A 22,358-nucleotide genomic window follows, 5' to 3' on the forward strand; every position below is an offset into this window, starting at 1 on the left:
TTTATGGTTTCTATGATTATCCTTGGTTGCCTTCTTGAATAATGGAACAGCATTAGCTACTTGCCAGTCCTCCAGGGTCTCACCTGTGGCGAGAGAGGACTCAAAGATATTGGTGAAGGCACCAGCAATTTCTTTGCTTGCCTCTCTCAAAAACCTGGGGTATATCCCATCAAGTTCTGGGGACTTATCCAACTTAATGCACCCAGCACCACCTCTTCCCCTGTCTCCATCAAGATGGCGGCTGTGTATAACACACCTTTGGTCAACACCTTCTGGATAGATCATGAAACCATCTTTTTTTGCCCTTTTATATTTGTTTCTCATCTTGAATGTGATTCTGGAACCATTGGAGCTTGTGTTTTGCTGTTCAGAGATCATTTAGGGGCTCCAGTACTCTGAGTCTCCAAGAGGATTCTGGGAGGTAGAAGCAGCATGCGTGGACCTCGTAGTGGGTGGGCTATAGGGCAGGACGCAAGCCGATGTTTGTCTCCATTTCAGAGTATAACTTCCATTGCTCGCCGATTAAAGCGATGAGGGAGGTTGAAGCATCGAAGTGAGTGCAGTGGGTGAGCGATGGCTGCTTGCCTTTTGATTGGTTGCTCCATACTGTAGAGGGGAGAGCCTGCTGCTGCACCAGAGAGTATTGCCCAGGTTTCTTCTGCATATTGAATGTGGACTTGGACTATAGTTCCTTTTTTTTTTCCAGTCTTAGAGTTTTTATATTGTATTTTTTTTGCCCAATCTTTTTTTTGAGTGTGGGTGGAGGGATGGGGGGGTGTTGATATGACTGATCCATTTTTGTTCATTTTCTTTTGTGCAGGAGGAGGGATTTGGGGGTTGATGTGTCTGTTCCAATTTTGTTCGTTTTTTTTGTGGGGAGGTGGGATTTGGAGGTTGATGATTGTGCTGCTTTCCTTTTCTTTCTTGGTTTCATGGCTACCTGGAGAGTTGAAGAATTTGAGTTGTAAACTGATAATAAATGAACCTTTGCACCTCAATGCTTTAGCATATCAATATGCTTGGCATTAATCTTCGTATTCTTCACGTCTTCTCCTTGGTAAATAGTGATTTTTAAGTAATCATTAAGGACCTCACCGACATCCTCCACATCCAAGTAAATGCTTCCCCCTTTATCCATGAATGGTCCTGTCCTCTCCCTAAGTATTATCTAATCTTAACGTAAGTATCAAATGCCTTGGGTTTCTGTTTAATCCTACTTTTCATGACGCCTCCTGGCTTTCTTAATGCCCTTAGTTTTTGTTTCTGACTTCTTTATAATCCTCAAAGGCTCTGTTTGATTCTAACTTCCTCGGCTTTGCATACGTCACCTTTTTCTTCTTGACTAAATTTTATTACCTTGCCATCCTTGTCCTTCCTCTGACAGGAACATAGCTGTCCTGTACTCTTTACAGAAGAGTCAATCCTGCTAAGTTTTTCTAGGAGTTTTCCAAGAAGGTTAATGAAGGGAAGGCAGTGAATGTTGTCTACAAGGCCTTTGACTAAGTTCTTCATGGGAGGTAGGCCCAGAAGGTTAAGTTGCTTAGCATTAAGGATGAAGTAGTCAAATGGATTTAATATTGCCTTAGTGGGAGAAACTAAAGACTGGAAGTAGTGGTTTGTCTCTCTGACTAGAGGCCTGTGACTTGTGTGCCGGTGATTGGTGATGGCTCCATCATTGTTTATCATCTATATTAATGATTTAATATAAACTGTATCAACAAATTTTGAGATGACACCAAGATTTTGAGGCTTCATAAGCAGTAAAGAAGGCTATCAATGCTTGCTGTGTGATCTGAAGCAGCTGGCAAAATAGGCTGAAAAATTGCTACTTGGAATTTAATGCAGACAAGTGTGTGATGTTGCACTTTGGCAGGACAAACCAGGGTAAGTCTTACAGTGAATGGTAGGGCAGTATGAGACCTGCAGTGGGACAAAGAGACCTGGTAGGGCAGTATGAGACCTGCGGTAGAACAAAGAGACCTGGTAAGGCAGTATGAGACCTACAGTGGGACAAAGAGACCTGGTAAGGCAGTATGAGACCTGCGGTAGAACAAAGAGACCCGGTAGGGCAGTATGAGACCTACAGTAGAACAAAGAGATCTGGTAGGGCAGTATGAGACCTACAGTAGAACAAAGAGATCTGGTAAGGCAGTATGAGACCTGCAGTAGAACAAAGAGACCTGGGGATACAGATTTAAAATTTCAGGTAGATAGGATCATAAAAAGAGCTTTTGGCACATAGGCCTTCATAAATCAGGGAGTTGACTGTAGGAGCTGGGGTATCACGTTGAAGTTGTATGAGACGGTGGTGAGGCTGAATTTAGAGTATCATGTGCAGTTCTGGTCACTTATCTGCAGGAAAGGTGTCAATAAGCTTGAAAAGGTGCAGAGAAAATTTACAAGGACGTTGGCAGGACTTGAGCACCTAAGTTGTAAAGGAAGGTTGAATAGGTTGGGACTTTATTCATGGGAGGGCAAAAGAATGGGGTGTGATCTTATCGAGGTATAGATAGGGTGATGGCATGCAGGCTTTTCCTTTCTGGTTGTGTGAGATAGAACTAGAACTCGAACATAGGTTTAGGTGAAAGGTGAAACAATTCAGGGGAATCTGAGGGGAGTTCCTCAAAGTGTTAGTGGAGAATGAGTTGCCAGTGAAAATAGTAGATGCAGGTGCAATTGTAACATTTAAGAGAAGTTTGGATACGTACATGAATGAGAGGTGTATGTAAGCCTATGGTTCAGGTGTTGGCAGATGGAACTAGTCAGAAAATAGTCACATAGACTTGATAAGCTGAATAGCCAGTTTCTGTGCTGCAGTGCTCTGAATCGGAGTTTTAACAATTACTACTTACTTCAGCAATCAGATCAAAAGGTTTTGAATTTACTTTATTTTTCCAGGCATTGGGTAGAACTATATATAGTTTAATGAGGAAGGAATTTTGGCTGATTCTCCAGGAAGAGCGGGCTTTGAACATATATGAGGCTGCTTCTATCAGTTCCGAATCATAGGTAGGAAGTCAATGTTCTTCTGAAAATGAAAATGTACACTTCAGCCCCAGTACTGCACAAGGAAATGTGTCCTATTGCTGTGTGGGCTGCTGGGGAATGATTTTCTTGAGTACAGAGTGCAAGACATGACCTTCTAAAGGAGCAATTTGCTGTGGATGTACTGCTTCAAATGGCTTAGCTGATGCTTTCAGTTACAGGTTGGAAATGAATGAGGAAAGTTTACAATTCTGATAGAGAGTCAAGACATTCTCGCTTTGGAGGTGGGCACTCAGGGAAAAGGTCAAAGTTACTAATCGCTTCCTCTGAAAGCAGTGGAAGACCTTGGCCTACTCTTGATACTGCAAGGACTCTTATGGTTTCCCATGAATGTGTATTTGTATATTGCACCAGAGGCAGCAAATGTGCATAGCTATTGCTATATCAGTTGCTGCAAATGTATCATATCTGAGGAAGGTGATAATGTTTCCCGTTGTGTGTTGTGCAGAAATAAACACAATCGAATCTCGCTTTCAAATGTGTCATGCAGCATGAAACCCAAGTTAAACAATTAATTTGTTTTAGATTAGATTATATTATGAGGACAGTCCTCTTTTATTGTCACTTAGTAATGCATGCATTAAGAAATGATACAATGTTCCTCCAGTGTGATATCACAGAAACACAAGGCAGACCAAGATTGAAAAACTAACAAAAACCACATAATTATAACATATAGTTACAACAGTGCAAACAATACTGTAACTTGATGAAGAGCAGGCTATGGGCACGGTAAAAAAAAAAGTTCAAAGTCTCTCGAAAGTCCCATCATCTCACGCAGACGGGAGAAGGAAGAAAACTCTCTTCCTGCCATGAGCTACCAGTGCCGCAAACTTGCCGATGCAGCATCCTGGAAACACCTGACCACAGTCCAACTCTGAGTCATCCGAAAACTTCGAGCCTCCGGCCAGCCCTCCGACACCAAGCACCGAGCACCATCTCTGCCGAGCGCTTTGACCCCAACCTCAGCTGCCAGCAACAGGAAAAGCCAAGGATTTGGGACCTTCCCTCTAGAGATTCTCGATCTCACAGTAGCAGCGGCAGTGAACCGGGCATTTCAGAAGTTTCTCCAGATGTTCCTTCATGCTTCTCATGACTGTCTCCATCAAATCAGAATTGTGCACGGCCCCTATTTAACAAATACGATATCACTTCATTGGAGAGGCCATGCGTGCTGCGAATTTCAAAATGTAGTCAAGCATGAGCTCCTTATCCAAGAGTCAAATGGACAATTAAGTGGTGAACTATCTATTTCATTAAATCTCATCTGTTATTTTATATTCCGAGTATTTATAAATATTCAGTTATGCATAGATATGTTCTACTGACAAAGAAAGACAACTCTTAATTGCAAAGAGAGCACGACAGTGCCTCTCCTTCCTCAGTCTGTGGAGATTTGGCTTTTCATCAGAAACCTTGGCAAACTTGCATAGGTGTTTGGTGGAAATTGTGCTGACTGGCTGCATTACAGCCTGGTATGGGAACACCAATGCCTTTGAGTGGAAAATCCTACAGGAATAGTGGATTCAGCCCTGTACATCACAGGTAAAATGCTCCCAAACATTAAACACATCTACATGAAAGGTTGCCATAGAAGAGCAGCATCCATCATCAGAAATCCTCACCATCCAGGCCATGCTCGTTTCTCACTACTGCCGTCAGGTGCCTCAGGACATGCACCACCAGGTTCAAGAACAGTTACTACCCCTCAACCATCAGGGTCTTGAACAAAAGGATAACTACAATCATTCTATTTCTGGTGTTCCTGCAACCAATAGTTTCACTTTAAGGATTCTTTATCTTGTTATTTATTGCTGTTTATTTATATTTCTATTTGCACAGTTTGTTCATTGATCCTGTTTACAGTTACTCTTCTATAGATTTGCTAAGTATGCCCGCAGAAAAGAAGCTCAGGATTGTATATGGTGACGTGTGTGTACTCTGATAATAAATTTTACTTTGAACTTTGAGGTTATTCCTCTCTGTCATCTTTTAGGGTCCTCTTGGATCTTTTGGTAAGTTGCCTTGGTATGATTTGATGTGTACAAGGTACTGTGGAAAATAGCCCTAAAACTAATTCCGACCTATGTTCGTGACACTTCTCACGCTCTTAAACTTTTCGATGATTTTAAGTTCCCTGGCCCCCACCGCTTTATTTTCACTATGGATGTCCAGTCCTTATATACTTCCATCCCCCATCAGGAAGGTCTCAAAGCTCTACGCTTCTTTTTGGATTCCAGACCTAATCAGTTCCCCTCTACCACCACTCTGCTCTGTCTAGCAGAATTAGTCCTTACTCTTAATAATTTCTCCTTTGGCTCCTCCCACTTCCTCCAAACTAAAGGTGTAGCTATGGGCACCCGTATGGGTCCTAGCTATGCCTGCCTTTTTGTTGGGTTTGTGGAACAATCTATGTTCTGTGCCTATTCTGGTATCTGTCCCCCACTTTTCCTTCGCTACATCGACGACTGCATTGGCGCTGCTTCCTGCACGCATGCAGAACTCGTTGACTTTATTAACTTTGCCTCCAACTTTCACCCTGCCCTCAAGTTTACCTGGTCCATTTCCGACACCTCCCTCCCCTTTCTAGATCTTTCTGTCTCTGTCTCTGGAGACAGCTTATCCACTGATGTCTACTATAAGCCTACTGACTCTCACAGCTATCTGGACTATTCCTCTTCTCACCCTGTCTCTTGCAAAAACGCCATCCCCTTCTCGCAATTCCTCCGTCTCCGCCGCATCTGCTCTCAGGATGAGGCTTTTCATTCTAGGACGAGGGAGATGTCTTCCTTTTTTTAAAGAAAGGGGCTTCCCTTCCTCCACTACCAACTCTGCTCTTAAACGCATCTCCCCCATTTCACGTACATCTGCTCTCACTCCATCCTCCCGCCACCCCACTGGGAATAGGGTTCCCCTGGTCCTCACCTACCACCCCACCAGCCTCCGGGTCCAACATATTATTCTCCGTAACTTCCGCCACCTCCAACGGGATCCCACCACTAAGCACATCTTTCCCTCCCCCCCTCTCTCTGCATTCCGCAGGGATCGCTCCCTACACAACTCTCTTGCCCATTCGTCCCCCCCATCTCCTCCCCACTGATCTCCCTCCTGGCACTTATCCGTGTAAGTGGAACAAGTGCTACACATGCCCTTACACTTCCTCCCTTACCACCATTCAGGGCCCCAAACAGTCCTTCCAGGTGAGGCAACACTTCACCTGTGAGTTGACTGGGGTGATATACTGCGTCCGGTGCTCCTGATGTGGCCTTTTATATATTGGTGAGACCCGACGAAGACTGGGAGACCGCTTTGCTGAACATCTACGCTCTGTCCGCCAGAGAAAGCAGGATCTCCCAGTGGCCACACATTTTAATTCCACATCCCATTCCCATTCTGACATGTCTATCCACGGCCTCCTCTACTGTAAAGATGAAGCCACACTCAGGTTGGAGGAACAACACCTTATATTCCATCTGGGTAGCCTCCAACCTGATGGCATGAACATCGACTTCTCTAACTTCCGCTAATGCCCCACCTCCCCCTCGTACCCATCTGTTACTCATTTTTATGCACACATTCTTTCTCTCACTCTCCTTTTTCTCCCTCTGTCTCTCTGAATATACCTCTTGCCCATCCTCTGGGTCCCCCCCCCCCCTATCCTTCTTCCCGGACCTCCTGTCCCATGATCCTCTCGTATCCCCTTTTGCCTATCACCTGTCCAGCTCTTGGCTCTATCCCTCCCCCTCCTGTCTTCTCCTATCATTTTGGATCTCCCCCTCCCCCTCCAACTTTCAAATCCCTTACTCACTCTTCCTTCAGTTAGTCCTGACGAAGGGTCTCGGCCTGAAACGTCGACTGCACCTCTTCCTAGAGATGCTGCCTGGCCTGCTGCGTTCACCAGCAACTTTGATGTGTGTTGCTAAAACTAATTTGCTGAGACTGACTGTAAGCATGCTACTATTACAAAGAACAACAAAGGAAATTTTTCTCTTCTGTTTTTAAGTTACAGAGTTGATATTCTTTAGTGGTGATTTGATACCTTGGCAATTCTTGACCAGTTTAGCAAGGATTTTGACTACTTCATTTTCAGTGTAGGTGTGAGATGAAATTAATTACTGTTTTTGTATTTATTCTTGTCCATAAACATTTCCAAATGCTTCTCTTCAGTTTGATTGCGAGTGCTTAATTTCCATCATATCTTTATGCCAGATTAGTTGTTTTCTAAATTTTCCCTTTGGCTGCATTCCTCTTGGATCTCAGACACATTAATTTGGCTTTAGGAAAAATGAAAGAGTTCCTCTTTCAGAAACAATGAGGCAGATATTCATGAATTTCAGATAATTTGAAAGAGGAGAGATTACCTTTTCAATTCAGTTAAACAACTTTTAACATTTGGCATATTTATTATAATGTTTGAAAGATATTCCATTTGTCCCTTTTGTTTGGTCTCCCCCACTGCTTAATACATGGCAATGTTGTCATTGCAAAAAGATTAATTTTGTCTTGCATCTTGGAACATTATTCTGTGAGGTAGCAAGACATAGATAACAGCCCCCATGCAGGCTACTGTTGTAATAATTTTCTCCAGTTGAAGGGGATTAATTTTGATTAAACCATCCAGTTTATTAGCCAAGCTGTATGTTAAGCATTGAAATGTAACATTTTGCCCATAAATCCATTGCACGGGTCATAGATCTCAAAATTAAAAAGAGGCTGATGTACTCTTGCTCTGCAGGCTCTAGTATAATAAAAACTGTTGCCATATTACTCCAGTGGATTTTACAATGCCTTTGAGCTCTCAAGGCAAACAGCAATTGCATTTTTGAGATAATTAGAACAGAGGCAGAGGACAATAAAGAAGAGAAATTAATGACCACATTGTTCGAAAACAGTAACAGAAATACCAGTAACTAACTTTATTTACAGTCAGAAGATTGAACTAGTACTTGCCAACCATGGAGATAGCCACTTTATGCCATCTGCTTATTGGAGCAGCAGGTCCTTCACTGCATTCCACTGGTATATGGGCTTTCTTCAACCTTTGGTCAGTGGCCCTGTGGTTACATGCTACAGCTTTGCTGAGACTGTACACTTAACCACTGAATGACAGGAGATCTGTTCGTGTTAGACTTTGGGAAAGATGAATATCTTTTCCAAGATGGTGCTGCAACAAACAACAATGTTTTGCAGAGAGTTCACGAAGCTACGAGATACTCTAATGGATATACATCTCCTTCTGAACTGCAATCGCTACAGTCTGTAATTTCCCTAGTAAAGATGTACTTTTGAATTGACTTAACGATCTGTCACTCGTGCAATCTCTTATGGGATTCAGCAAACTAGACTCTGTTGCAGGTATGGCCAGCGTGGCTGTTACTGGGGGTGGATGCTGCATCAAAGCCTGATAGTGGAAGATCATCTGAGGCAAGAGGAGAAAGCAGGTGTTCAGCGTTGTTTGCTTGCATTTGACCAGTCTCCCCCTCTCCTCGCTACTACCTTCGGGTGGGAAGTGCAGAAGTCTTGGGTTTCAGGCTACCAGGTTCTGGAGCAGTTGGTGCCCAGCAGCCATTGGGTTCCTGGAATAGTGCTGAACAAGTTCCATAGCTGTGGACTCACTTCTGGGGATTCTGCAGTTCATGTCCAATGTGTTACTATTTACTTTTTTTACTATTTGCGCAATTGGATATGTGGCGGTTGTCTGTGGTTTATTTTGGTGAATTCCATTGTGTTTCTTTGTTTTGTGAGTGCTTGCAAGAAGGTGAAATTCAAGGTTATAAATGATTTACATGCTTTGACAATTTGGAATTGGGGTCTTTGTGGGGCATGGTGCAAGGCCATTCCGCTCTTCAAAAATTGATGTATTGGGAAATGTCACGTGTTCCTTTGTCTGTCACCTGTCCAAAACAGAATGAGATATTATCAATGCACAAGTGGTATTCAATGTTTTACAGCAGAATAGTTTGGTTCTGTTGGATGTTGTATATCTCTGCCTTCCTTGGGTGGATTAGTTTCAACTTGATTGTAGGGATGTATTGGTAGTTGACTAAAGGCTCTAAGTGCTTGTGTTGTCAATTACATGTTAGGAGTACTTCTGACTTGCCCGGTACACTGAATCCTACTGTTGCACAAACCGCTTGCAACCTGATGTTTCTGGAAAAATTGGTACTATGTCCCAGGAAGTAGAGCGTTCTATGAGTAGCAACTTGGCTTTATTTGACAGACCCTGTGGACCTTCCTTTGGATTGTCTTTGCATAGCTATCAAAAGTTGTTGATTTGAATCCCAAGTGCTGCTTTCTGGGGACACGAGACTGTAAGTCTGAAGCAACGCACACAAAATGCTGGAGGAGCTCAGTATATCGGGCAGCATCTTTGGAGGGAAACGGGCTGTCGATGTTTAGGGCCAAGACTCTTCATCAGAACCAGAAATAAAAAAGCAGAAGCCAGGAGGTGACAGGATTCAGCTTTTTCTTTTCATTCCTGATGAGCGATTTCAGCTTTGAGTCATTGATGGTCGATTTCCCTCTATAGATGCTACCTGAGCTACCGAGCTCCCCCAGCTTCAACTGACTTTCCTTCTGTAAAGTACACATGCTAAATTGCTTTGATTGAATTTTGATATGGGATCTTGTACTAAAGTCGAGAACCCAAAGTTTGGTACTTACCACCAATGGGACCCATCTCCCAAAGCCCGAACTGGATGTAGTGAGATTATGTTGGTAGAAATGATTTGAAGGAGAGGTTCGGGTGGGAAGGAGCATGTAGGTGGTAGAGTACGAGAAGGTAATGAAGAGAAGGACTGATGCCTGGAGGCTGTTATGTCCCAAGAGATGTGATTATTCTAGTATTCTCACCATCCTACTGCAATTATTTTGGGCTGTTTACAATCATCATATAAAACTATCACTCGTATTGAATTAACAGTATTGGTGTGTCATATTTCCCATTAAATTTGAATGATTATGTCTCCTGATTGGAGTATGAATCCTGGAAACAAGATGCTAGTGTTTAATGTTTAGTTGCTGAACAGGTCTCGGTTGTATTTAAACTGGGCTCAGTTAACCGAAAGTTTATTAAAACCAAAATGTATTTCCAATCCCACTCTTCTGAGATGTGCCTATTAAAAGTACTTATTAACTGATTTAGCCAACTGACCAGGCATTTGAAATAAGGCTGTGTTCACTCTTGCAGAGGATCTATTTCTGCAGTGATGTCGTTCAGGCAGTGTCACTGATAAATTAATTTGTTCTGCACCTGTTTTTCTCTCTCATTTTCACAAAGATTATATTCGTCATGGAGATACAGCATATAAATGGGCTGTTCAATTAGAATCTGTGCCAATGACCAAGCACCTATTTATACTAATCATATCCTTTTACCCATTTAATCTTCCTCTGTGCACACTAACTCCTCCCAGATTCTACCAGTCACTCTCACACATGATATTAGTCAATCCAATCACAGACTGGGTCCTGCTAAAGAGTCTCGGCCCGAAATGTCAACTGTATTCTTTTCCGTAGATGTTGCCTGGCCTGCTGACTTCCTCCAGCATTTTGTGTGTGTTGCTTTAATCGTCAATCCAATCCCAGTTCCAAGCCACGTCCCACTATTCCCATTCTGACCTTTGGGCTTTTCAATGTAGCAGAGCAGAAGTGTAATCTTATTTCCAAATATATTTCCAGGCTTCTAGCACCTTCCCTGAGTATTTCCCCAGTCTCATGCACTATCTGATGTTACTATGGAAGCCAGTCAAAACCCACAGATGAGTTTACTTCCTCATCCATGTAATACATCTTACTCTGGCAGCACTTCTTTTTTAAACACATCTGATAGGATGGTCAAATTGTACTACCTAATGATTTTTTAAATGAATTTGTTTGACTAAATGGAATAATCTTATATGAGGAAGATTGAATTTAGTGAGAATATTTTTCTTGGGTTACCATTATTTTCATGTCCCAAGCCACAGATTGACTTTCATGGGAATATGGATGAATCAGTTTCCCCCAAAATAATTCCAAGTAAGCAAATGAAATTTTGCTTTGCTAATTCTGGTAAATCAGTGACCCTCATTATAACCTTTTTTCAAGAAGTGAATTGATGAGCAATTGGGCCCAATATTTTGAATATGCAAGTAAGGATACATAGAACAGTAAAACATGGGAGAAAGCCCTTTGGACTACAATGTTGTGCCAAGCTAATTAAAATCAGTAACCAAATGCCCAACTAAATTAATCCCTCCTGCTTACACAATGTTCATGTCCTTCCGTTTCTTGTACATTTAGGTGCCTACCCAAAAACCTCTTGAACACCACCTATTGTATTTGTCTTTACGATCGCCACAGGCTGCACATTGCAGGGAACTTCAAATCTCTTGTGTGATTTGTAAAACAAACTTGCAATGCACACTTCCTTTAGGTTAGCCTCTCGCACCTTAAACACATGCCATCTGGTATTAGATATTTCAACCCTGGAGAAAAGTCACTAGCTGTCAACTTTATACCTTTGATAATCTTACAAACCTTGATCAGATATTTTGTCAGCCTCTGCTGTTCCGGTGAAAAGCCAAGTTTGTACAGCCATCCCTTAAAGCACATACTTTCTAATCCTGGTGAACCTCTTCTGCACCCCATCCAAAGCCCAGGTATCCTTCCTGTATTGGGACGACCAGAATTGCGTACTGCTCCAGATGCAGCCTTACCTGGGCTTTATAAAGCTGTTACATAATTTACTGACCTCTGAACTCAGTGCCTCAACTAATAACGGCAAGCATGCCATGTGCAATCTTTTCCACCCTGTCAATCTGTGTAGCCACTTTCAGGGGGGCTATCAACTTGGAGCACAAGATCCCTCTGCTCATCACTGTTAAGGATTTTGCCTTTAACGGTGTACTGTCCCTTCTCATTTGTTTTTTCAAAGTGCAATACTTTACATTTGGCCGGGTTAGATTCAATCTGCCGTTTCTCCGCTCATAACTGCAACTGATACATATCCTGCTTTATACTTTGCCAGTTTTCTACACATAATTCCAGAAATTATGAATGGGGGGCGGGAAGCATAATGGCAGTTGGTGAGAAAATCGGTATTTGGTTTGTTTTGAATTAGAGCCTTGCCCCCCCCCCCCGCCCCCAAAGGGAGAGAGAAAGTGGGAAATGAACATTGATTGAACTGTTGTTGTGATTGCTTAGGACAGTGAGGAATGGTGCATATGGTGAGAGGCTATTAAAATAGATATGAACAACAAAGCAATAAAACAGTTTTCAGTGGCACCATCTTGCCCCATTAATCCATCAATATGAGAGAAATCTATCAATTAAAGCCATTTGTTTGCAGTCACGTATTAGCGGAACCACCAAAATTTTTCATTCATTTTTTAAATTGAATTATGGTCATTTCTACAATTCATGTTGTGCAGGAATGAGACTTTAAATCAGTCGTTAACTGAAATGATCATGCGAATGCAGCAAAGCTCTTGGGGATACGTAGCAGTGTGAAATACAGTGCCTGTCAGTGGATTTCAGAGAAAAGGTCATAAACATTGACGGATAATGTGCCTGCATGATATTGTGAAAAAGCTTCGTGTGATGCAGCTTCACGGCCGACTGACAAGTGCACTACTGCACTTTGTAGAGCTGGAGTAAACTATGCCAATGATAAAATTCTTGAGGAATATGCAATGATCGCTTTTATTTTTGGTAGTACATTGTGTTTATAGGATAACTTCAGTTGATCAGTAAACCTGCAAATATTTTCTCTTTGCTCAGCAATTGAATCATATGACTGAGCATTGCAAACAGAGGTTTTATTACAAAATAAAACAGAAAGGATGTGCTGACATTGGAGAGGGTTCAAAGGAGGTTCATGAAAATGACTCCAGGATAAAAAGGCTTATCATTTGAGGAGCGTTTGATGGCTCCAAGCCTGTATTCACTGGAATTCAGAAGATTGGTGGGGGGGGGGGGTGGAATCTCATTGAAACCTATCGAATGGTGAAAGGCCTTGATTGTGGATGTGGAGAGGATGTTTCCTATGGTGGGAGAGTCCAAGACCAGAGGACACAGCCTCAGAATAGAGGGGTGTCCTTTAGAATGAAGAGAAGTTCCTTTAGCCAGAGGATGGTGAATCTGTGGAATTCATTGCCACGGGCAGCTATGGAGGCTTAGCCATTATGTATATTTAAGGTAGAAGTTGATAGATTCTTGATTGGTCAGGGCATGAAGGGATATGGGGAGAAGTCGAGAGATTAGGGCTGAGAGGGAAATTGGATCAACCATGATGAAATGGTGGAACAGACTCAATGGGCTAAATGGCCTAATTCTGCTCCAGTATCTTGTGGTCTTAATAGTACTTATTAATTGATTTAGACAACTGACGAGACATCTGAAATAAGCCTGTGTTGAATCTCACAGAGGATCTAATTCTACAGTGATTTGGTTCAAGCTGTGTCACTGCTAAGTTAACTTAATTTTAAAAAATTGATATACAGCACAGAGTAGGCCCTTCCACCCCTTTGATCTACACCGCCAAGCAATCACCCAGTTTAATCCTAGCCTAATCGTGGGACAATTTGCAATTATATGCTCTTGTAGTTGAATATTGAACTTGTTCATTTTGTATGACCCTTCGGTTGCTGTTCTACTTCTCTATGCATTTAATGTTCTAACTCAGATATGTCCACTGCTGAGACAGGAAGTAGAATGAACAGGTTTAAGATGGATATTATAGAAGGGTAGCAGTAAATACAGTTTTGAGGGATAATTAACAGAAGTGGGGGAGCCCATGACCAGGTGATGAATTAAGCCACCAAAAATGGGACAATAGGGGTGGCACAACTGAATGGGATAATTTAGGCAGATACGCAAATGAATTGGAGGAGAGCGCAGAAAACTGAGTCGTTCAGCAATTCTATATATTTCTCCATCCGATTAAGAAATCAGAAGGGCCAGGATAAAAATATCATGAAGCCTGGTCAGTTTTCTTGTCCATTGATTTTGATTAAACTCAAAATGCCCTAGTATAAGAGGACAACCAAATTTATTTTGAGCTTAAAACCTGAAGTTACTTTTGGCACCTTGGTGATAGAGAATTGTTGTAGAATAAATGTTTTATTATGCTGTATGGTTTATTATATTTCAGTACCACCTTAATATTACATTGTGCCATAGATAACTTTTCTTCAGTAGCCTGGTTATCTGACATGGATTGACACTCAATGCCAAATTTACATGTTCAAGTCAAACAGAAAATTTTCATTACTTGTGCTCTGGCATTTCCTCCTGCCTTTATGGAATGCAGATAACTAAACCCATGCAGAAAAACTTGATGCAGTTGTAAATGTACGAGTTTAACTGACTTGGAAATGTTGCTTAAAATGTAAATCAACTAAAGATGTGCAAGTTGCGAATACGAATTTTTGAGATTCCCACTGCTTTTCCATTTGGAGCCATGGCTTTTAAAGGAATTCATTTATAACTATTTGAAACTGAAGACTACTCTTTGAATATACTTCAGGTACCTGGACTGCTGGCGTCAATAGTACCTTTTGCTTAATACACTGAGAATTATAAAGGTGTTGAAGTTGATTACAAGTGTTTGAATAATGCACTTTTGTTTCTCCCTGCAGGTCCCGGTACTGAAGCCTATGGATCTGATGGTGGAGGTGACTCCACGGAAGATCTTCGCTAATGCTCATACCTATCACATCAACTCAATTTCAGTCAACAGTGACTGTGAGACTTATATGTCAGCTGATGACCTCAGGATAAACCTTTGGCACTTGGGAATAACAGACAGGAGTTTCAGTATCCTTTCACTGTGTTTGTATGTGATTATTGTTACTGAAATTAAGTGGGTAAAGGAGCTCGTACCTTGAGGCACTGATTAATCACAGGATGTTTAGAGACAGGCACTGCTAACATATCTTGCACATGTTTGTGTGTCGAAGTTATTATGGCTGGGTATATGCAAATATTACAATGACAATACCCCTTCTAGATTTTTTTTGTTACTCAAACTAAACTTCTTGCAGTTCTACATAAGCTCTTTTTATTTTTACACCTATGCTATTCTTAATTGTTCTCATCCAAGTTTATTGTCATGGGCATTCACACCCATAGTATGAATACCATGAAAATTAAGTTTTTGTAGTAGCAGAACTGAACATTGCAAATATGATGAGCAGAAATTGCATGAATCAAAGCAAGTTACTTGACAAAATAAGCATAATGAGCATGTTGAGGGAAAACCTAATTCTATCTCAGAAAATGTTTTTTTTATAGTCTGTTGAAGAACCTCATGGTAGTGGGGAAGGAGTTACTGTTGAACTTTGGGGTTGGGTCTTCAGCTGCCTGTATCTCCTGCTTCATAGCAGCAGTGAGAAGAGGACGTGGCCTGAATGGTGGCAGGCTTCAATGATGGATGTTACCTGCCGGAGATAACATCTCTTGTTGATGTTCTCAGTAGTGGGCGAGCTGTGCCCATGATGGTTCTGGCCAAGTCCACCATTCTCTGTAGCCTCCTTGAGTTCCCTTGTCAGGTCGTGGTACACCTAGTTAGAATGCTTTCCACTGAACATCTGGAGAAGTTGGTCAGAGACTAGGGCACACTGAATTTCCTTGAACTTTGTGAGAGGTGCTGGTGCGCTGCCTTCAGGGTTGCATCTATGAGCTCTGCCTAGGAGAGATACTCAGCTGCTAGCATCCAGGAAACTGAACCTTTTCATCCTTTCTAACATAGACCCTTCAATAAGGACTGGTGCTAGTTTGCCTAATTTCCCCTTCCTAAAGTTCACAATGGAAGTTGTGGCTGATATTGAGGCACTGCTCTACCAGCTGACCTATCTCACTCCCTTACCGCCTTGTCACCATCTGTGATTGCGCCAACAACATTGGTGTCATTGGCAAGCTTGGAGTTGGTGTTGGATCCGTGCTTAGCAGCACAGTAGTTGGTAAAGATTGGAGCAGGGTCTAAACATACGGCTTTGTGATGCACCTGTGTTGATGGTCAATGACAAGGTTAAGTTTCTGATCCATAATAATTGCAAGTGTAGGAACTGAGGATCTAATTGCTGAGGGAGATTGAAACCAAAGTCTTTGTAACTCTCATTGAATTACTGATTGAACGAAATGAAGCACAAAATGATAGTGACCGCAAAAGTTATTGTTTAACTCTGAAGTGCTTGGAACCTTGAAGGAAGTGACTTCGCTTGGTGTTTGCTTGCATCAGTTGTTTTGGTTTATGATGTCACATCAGCTTGGCCAAGTGGTAGTATCACTTTCTGAGCCAGACTGCTGTAACTGTAGATTAATTTACTGAATCCAATAAGGAGCAGGCTGACAACAGAAGCTTATTTGTCTGGCAAGTTGCTGTGTTTTTAATATGATGAAACACCAAAGCTTGTTCAGCTGGACCTAAAAAGTGTAATACTGTTGTCTGCTCTTAACTGAGTGTGTTACCCACTACAAATGGCTAGCTGGAAACTGGTCACATTTGATGTTAATAGAATAAATTTGCTCCTGGTTATGTTTGATGAAAAGGAGGAATTGTATAAATAAATTATTTCCTTTATTATGGAACATTTTGGCACTTGTGGCTAAATTAATGCTTTCCCCTCAGTTTCTGATTGAGTAGTTCCACACATGGACAGGGTGCTTCAAAATGTAAAACTCAAACACGCTGTTTATGTTCTCACACCATTGTGTATGCCAGTTGCTATCCCACACCAGTACATATGACATCAGATGAGTAGGCTTCTTTCAGAAATTGGAGTACTCTACTAACATGTTTGCATCAAATACACACCCAATAATGTGCACCTTGAATTAAGTATAATAGGTTTCCCCAAATGATTGAAAAGCAAAGCAGAGACAAGATTCTGATGGTTCACCGTGGTCATCTTGTAGGTTTGGATAGTAAAAACATAGACAGTCTCTGGGTTAAGCACACCTGACTTATGAACACATCTACATATTTAATTCAAAAATCAGACATAATTATTTATTCCTGGATGTGTTTCAAACCTGCCAAATCAAGATCGATGGTGCTGAGGAAAGGGAAGATGGAGAACAAGTTCCGGTTCAGCATCGCAGGCACAGCCATCCCAACCATCACAGAAAAGCCAGTCAAGAGCTTAGGCAAAGTTTTTGACAGCTCTTTAAGGGACACAACATCCATTCAGGCAACCTGCACCGAGTTGGATGGCTGGCTAAAATCCGTGGACAAGTCTGGCCTTCCTGGGAAGTTTAAAGCCTGGGTGTATCAGCATGGCATTCTTCCCAGAATCCTGTGGCCCTCCTCGTCTATGCAGTTCCGATCTCGACAGTCGAAACCTTAGAGAGGAGGGTTAGCAACCACCTCAGGAGATGGCTGGAGCTGCCAAAGAGCCTGAGCAGCATCGCACTCTATGGACACCACAACAAACTGCAACTGCTCTTCAAATCTTTGGAGGAAGAATTCAAGGTAGCAAGAGCCAGAGAAGTGCTACAGTATAGGGACTCAAGTGACCCGAAGATGGCTAGAGCAGGGATCCAAGTAAGTACTGGCAGGAAGTGGAGGGCAGAGGAAGCTGTTCAGGAGGCAGAGGCGAGGCTGCGTCACAGGAGGCTGGTGGGAGTGGTCACACGAGGCGAAGCTGGGCTAGGATCCTTTCCAACTCCCCAAACGGACACCAGAGGGAAGGAAAGGTGTGGTCTAGTTCAGGAGGAGGTGAGAGCAGTAGTGGAGGAGACGAGAGTGGCGGTGGGAATGAAGCAACAGGGAGCTTGGACAAGATGGGAGAATGCGGTTGAGGGGAAAGTGACCTGGGCTAATCTTTGGAAAGCCGAACCACACTGCATCCAATTTCTCATCCAGGCAGTGTACAATGTGCTTCCAAGCCCATCAAACCTGCGCACATGGGGCAAGGCAGAGTGATCTGCGTGCCCACTGTGCTTCAAGCGAGGAACCCTGGAGCACATCCTCAGCGGCTGCGCAAGGGCACTTGGTGAGGGACGGTACAGGTGGAGGCATGATCAGGTCCTGAAGACCACCGCTGAAGCCGTCAGCGCAGGAGTTGAGTGGGCGAAGCGGTCCCAATCCTCCAAGCAGACCATTGCCTTTGTCAGAGCTGGGGAGCAGCCAAAAGCTGCCAAAAGAACATCTGCAGGCATTCTGACCTCTGCAAGGGACTGACAGCTGTTGGTGGACCTCGAAGGGCAGCTGAAGTTCTCCAACCATATCGCAGCCACCACCCTGTAACCAGACATTGTCCTAGTGTCTGAGTCTACTAAGCAAGTGGTGCTGCTGGAGCTGACAGTCCCATGGGAAGGTAGCTTGGAAGAGGCCTTTGAAAGGAAGCTCTCCCAAGTACGCAGGACTGGTCAGCAACTGTCAGCAGGCTGGATGGAGAGCGAGGTGTCTCCCAGTGGAGGTTGTTTGTAGGGGATTCGTAGCCCATTCTTTAGTTAGAGCCTTCAGCATTTTGGGCATCGAGGGAGAGAAGAAGAGGAGAGCCATCCGCAGTACCACCGATGCAGCAGAGAGGGCCTCAAGATGGCTGTGGCTCAAAAGAGGGGAGCCATGGAGTCATAAGTAGCTGGCCATCTGGACACAAGCTGGGGTCTGATCAGCCCCAGCTGGGTCACCTGGAGGAGGTTGTATGATGTTGAAAGACCCGAAACACCCAATGATTCCAGGAACATCACTGAAGATGTGTCCAGAAGCATCAATAGATGTATGTACACAGTATGTTCATTGTTATGAATGGCAGAACTACAGTTCTAGGAATTGTTCTCATCAGTCTTGTGTGATTTTGATGTTATTCATTACAATACTATAGAAGTAAGTTTGCCCTGTTGAGTTCTTTGCGTATTTTCTGACTGGTGGACAAATCAATATTCAAAATAGTTTGGGACTCCTTGGTTACCAGGGCTGACCTGCCTGGGCTTTCTTGCACACTCCCATCCCCTCTGCCACCAGCTCTCTACTTGCTCAAGTCTTTAGCTTTCTTCTCATCAATTGTACTGTCTTTTTTCTGGATAAGTAGCAATCTTACCCCTTCTGCTTCTGAGGAACCTTCATTTACCCACTAAATCCCATAATGGCCTCTTTTTCTCCTGTCTGTCTGTCTGTCTGTATCTTGTTTTACGGCAGTTGGCATCCAGCTTAATGGTGCATTACCGCCACCCTCTGCTCCAGAATGTGCACTAGACATACATTCTAAATCCCTTCACCTAATCTCTCTCACTCTCTCTCTCTCTCACTCTCTCACACACACACACACACACACACACACACACACACACACACACACACACACACACACACACACACCTACACTTCACCCTCCCATCTTTGACCATCCTAGTATCCTATTCCTGTTTATCCGTCATATTCTATAAAAAACCCCTGTACCCCTTAAAAATGCTAAAAATACCCGGACTTGTGCTCTCTCACCCATGCCCAGCAACCCTTCTAATGTGAATTCCTGCATCCCCAACTCCCTTAATTTATTTCTCATCATCTCTCTCTGTATCCCATACTTCCTGCAACTCAGAACTACATGTTCTACTGACTCCTCTTCCTGACATTCCTCACACAATCCTGTCTGGTGTTTCCCTACCATTTTCAATGTTTTGTTTAATGCACAATGCCCCAGCCTTGACCTAGTCCACACAATTTCCTCTCTTCTGTTTCCATTACCTACCCTAGTAACTGCAACACTCTTTTGTATTTGATATAAATGCCTCCCTTTCCCCTCCCTGTCCCATCTTTCTTGCCACATTCAGTTGACTTTTTCCCAGATTACACACTTAACCTCTGCTTTACTGATACTAATGTGCATTTCCACATTTTCTTTCTTTAACACCCTCTTTGCCAACTCATCCAACCTCTCATTCCCCTTCACCCCTACATGTGCTGGAACCCATAGAAATTTTACCTGACTTCCCTGATTTGCAATCCTTGTAAGTAACTGAAGGACTTCATAAAGTACATCTTGCCGACTGTTTGTGTGAAAAGACCTTAAACTTGCTAGAACTGAGGATGAATCTGAACATATCAATGCTTTGACTTGTCTGGCTTTCTGCACCCATTGCAACGCAACCAACACTGCCAGCATCTCCACTGTAAACACTCCTAACTTATTAGATGTTCTTCTGCTGATTCCAATTTCTTTTGCTGGTATGACCACCCCAAACCCTGTCACTCCTGTTGCAGGTTCCTTCGCACCATCCGTATAAATGTGAGTATAATCACTATACTTTTCCATCACATGACAGTTAAATGCATTTACCAAATCTGTTTTATATCTTTCTTTCCTTTTTACCTCTAACAAATGCCAGTCTATGTCAGGCCATACAAGCTTCCATGGAGCTACAACCGGATAAACTACTGAAGGACTTATCCTCAGATCAAATACTCCACATTCTTTCGCGATATCATTCCCTACCCAACTAAAGGTATCCCTCTGAAACCTCCCATTTTCCCAGCACTCCTGCAACACTCCTTTAGTAGGGTGAGAATCATTGTGCCCCTGCAAGTTAGCCCAGTAGTTTGCCATCAGTTGCATCCTTCTTAGTTCCAAAGGCATTATTCCCATTTCTACCTGTAGGGCTGACACTGGTGACGTTTTAAAGGCCCCACTGCACACTCTCAAGGCCTGAGCCTGAATCACAACCAGTTTCCTTATAAGAGACCTAGCTGCTGATCCATATACTATATTTCCATAATCCAATACAGATCTTACTAAAGCCACATACATTCTCTTCAAAGCTGAACAACTTGCTCCCCATTCCCTACCAGTCAAACATCTCATCACATTTATTACTTTTTTACATTTCTCCTCAACTTTCCTGATATGGTCTGCCCATGTTAATTGTGAATCAAATATAACTCCCAGAAATTTAAATGATGCAACCCTTTCTAATTCAACCCCATACATCCTTAACTTCTTCCCTACCTCAACCCTTTTCCTGGTAAAAAAACACAGATTGAGTTTTGTCTACTGAAAATCTACATCCCCAATCATAACCCCACTCCACCACTTCATCAATTGCTTCTTGTAGTTTCCTGATTATATGGTCCATGTTCCTGCCTCTTTTCCACAAGGCCCCATCATCCGCAAAGAGTGACCTACCTATATCCACTGGTACCTTTGTGAAGACATCATTGATCATAATCATGAAAAGTAATGGGCTAATCACACTACCTTGAGGTGTGCCATTTTCCACTATGTACTGTTTTGATAATTTTGATCCAATCCGAACTTGAATTTTTCTACCAAACAAAAAATCTTTAATCCAATTAAAAATTCTCCCACCAACCCCCATCTTGTGCAGTTTAATTAATAATCCTTCCTTCCACATCATATCATAGGCTTTTTCAATGTCAAAGAACACTGCCACTACTGACTCTCTATTTGCCTGGGCCTTCCTTATTTCAGTCTCTAACATAATCACTGAGTCCATGGAATTCCTTCCCTTTCTAAAACCACTCTGATAACTTACCAGCATTCCCCTTTTCTCAAGCTCATATGATAACCTTTCTGTTATCATCCTTTCCATTATCTTACATATACTTGATGTTAATGCAATTGGTCTGTAGCTAGTGGGTTTTGACAGATCCTTGCCAGGCTTCCTTATTGGAATTACTACTGCTTCTTTCCATGCACTTGGTAATCTTCCTCCTCCCACACTCTGTTATAAAAATGCAGCAACTTCAAGAGCGCTCCTTCTCCTAGATTTTTTAGCATCACAGAGCATATCAGATCTTTCCCTGGGGAGGTTGGTCTCGATCTCTTTATTACTCTCACCATTTCTGCTAATGTAAATGGATCATCAATTATATCATCTGTTCCTTCCCGCCTGCTTAACACACCTGGGTGTTGGTTCATTATTCTTTCCCTCCTTCTTCTCCCTTCTTCAGACAAATTTTCTGAACTGTTTATCAGTACGAATGACTTGGCCATGATCTCAGCCTTATCCCTACTGGAGACTGCAGTTTCCTCCTCAGATATCATTACTGGATATTCCCATTCCCTTCTATCTCCTCCCATCCTCTTAATCATTCCCCATATCTCTCCCACAGGTGTTGTTCTTCCTACCTTGTTGCAAAAACTCCTCCAACTTGCCCTTTTAGCTTGACGTATAGTTCTTCTCACCACTGCCTGTGCTTTCTTATATTGAACCAAATGCTGCATATTATGGGTTCTTTTAACATCCTGAATGCTCTATTTCTGTTTTTTTACAGCCTGACAACATTCCTCTGTCCACCATGGTACCAGTTTTCTATTCATCCTATTTTTACTCCTAGGTATAGATCCTTCTGCTGCCATGATAAT

At 42.6% G+C, this 22,358-nt stretch overlaps 1 protein-coding gene across 3 annotated transcripts in view; it reads left to right on the plus strand.

The window, feature by feature from the left end:
- LOC140196674 (serine/threonine-protein phosphatase 2A 55 kDa regulatory subunit B gamma isoform) overlaps positions 1-22,358 on the plus strand; it is a 300,816-nt gene that overhangs the window by 192,825 nt on the left and 85,633 nt on the right. For all 3 annotated transcript variants that reach the window (XM_072256278.1, XM_072256280.1, XM_072256279.1), the window contains exon 6: positions 14,667-14,844. In XM_072256278.1, coding sequence (XP_072112379.1) covers positions 14,667-14,844 — 178 coding nt within the window. The remainder of the gene's footprint in view (positions 1-14,666; positions 14,845-22,358) is intronic.

This window comes from Mobula birostris, chromosome 4, assembly GCF_030028105.1.
Source record: "Mobula birostris isolate sMobBir1 chromosome 4, sMobBir1.hap1, whole genome shotgun sequence".
NCBI lineage: Eukaryota > Metazoa > Chordata > Chondrichthyes > Myliobatiformes > Myliobatidae > Mobula > Mobula birostris.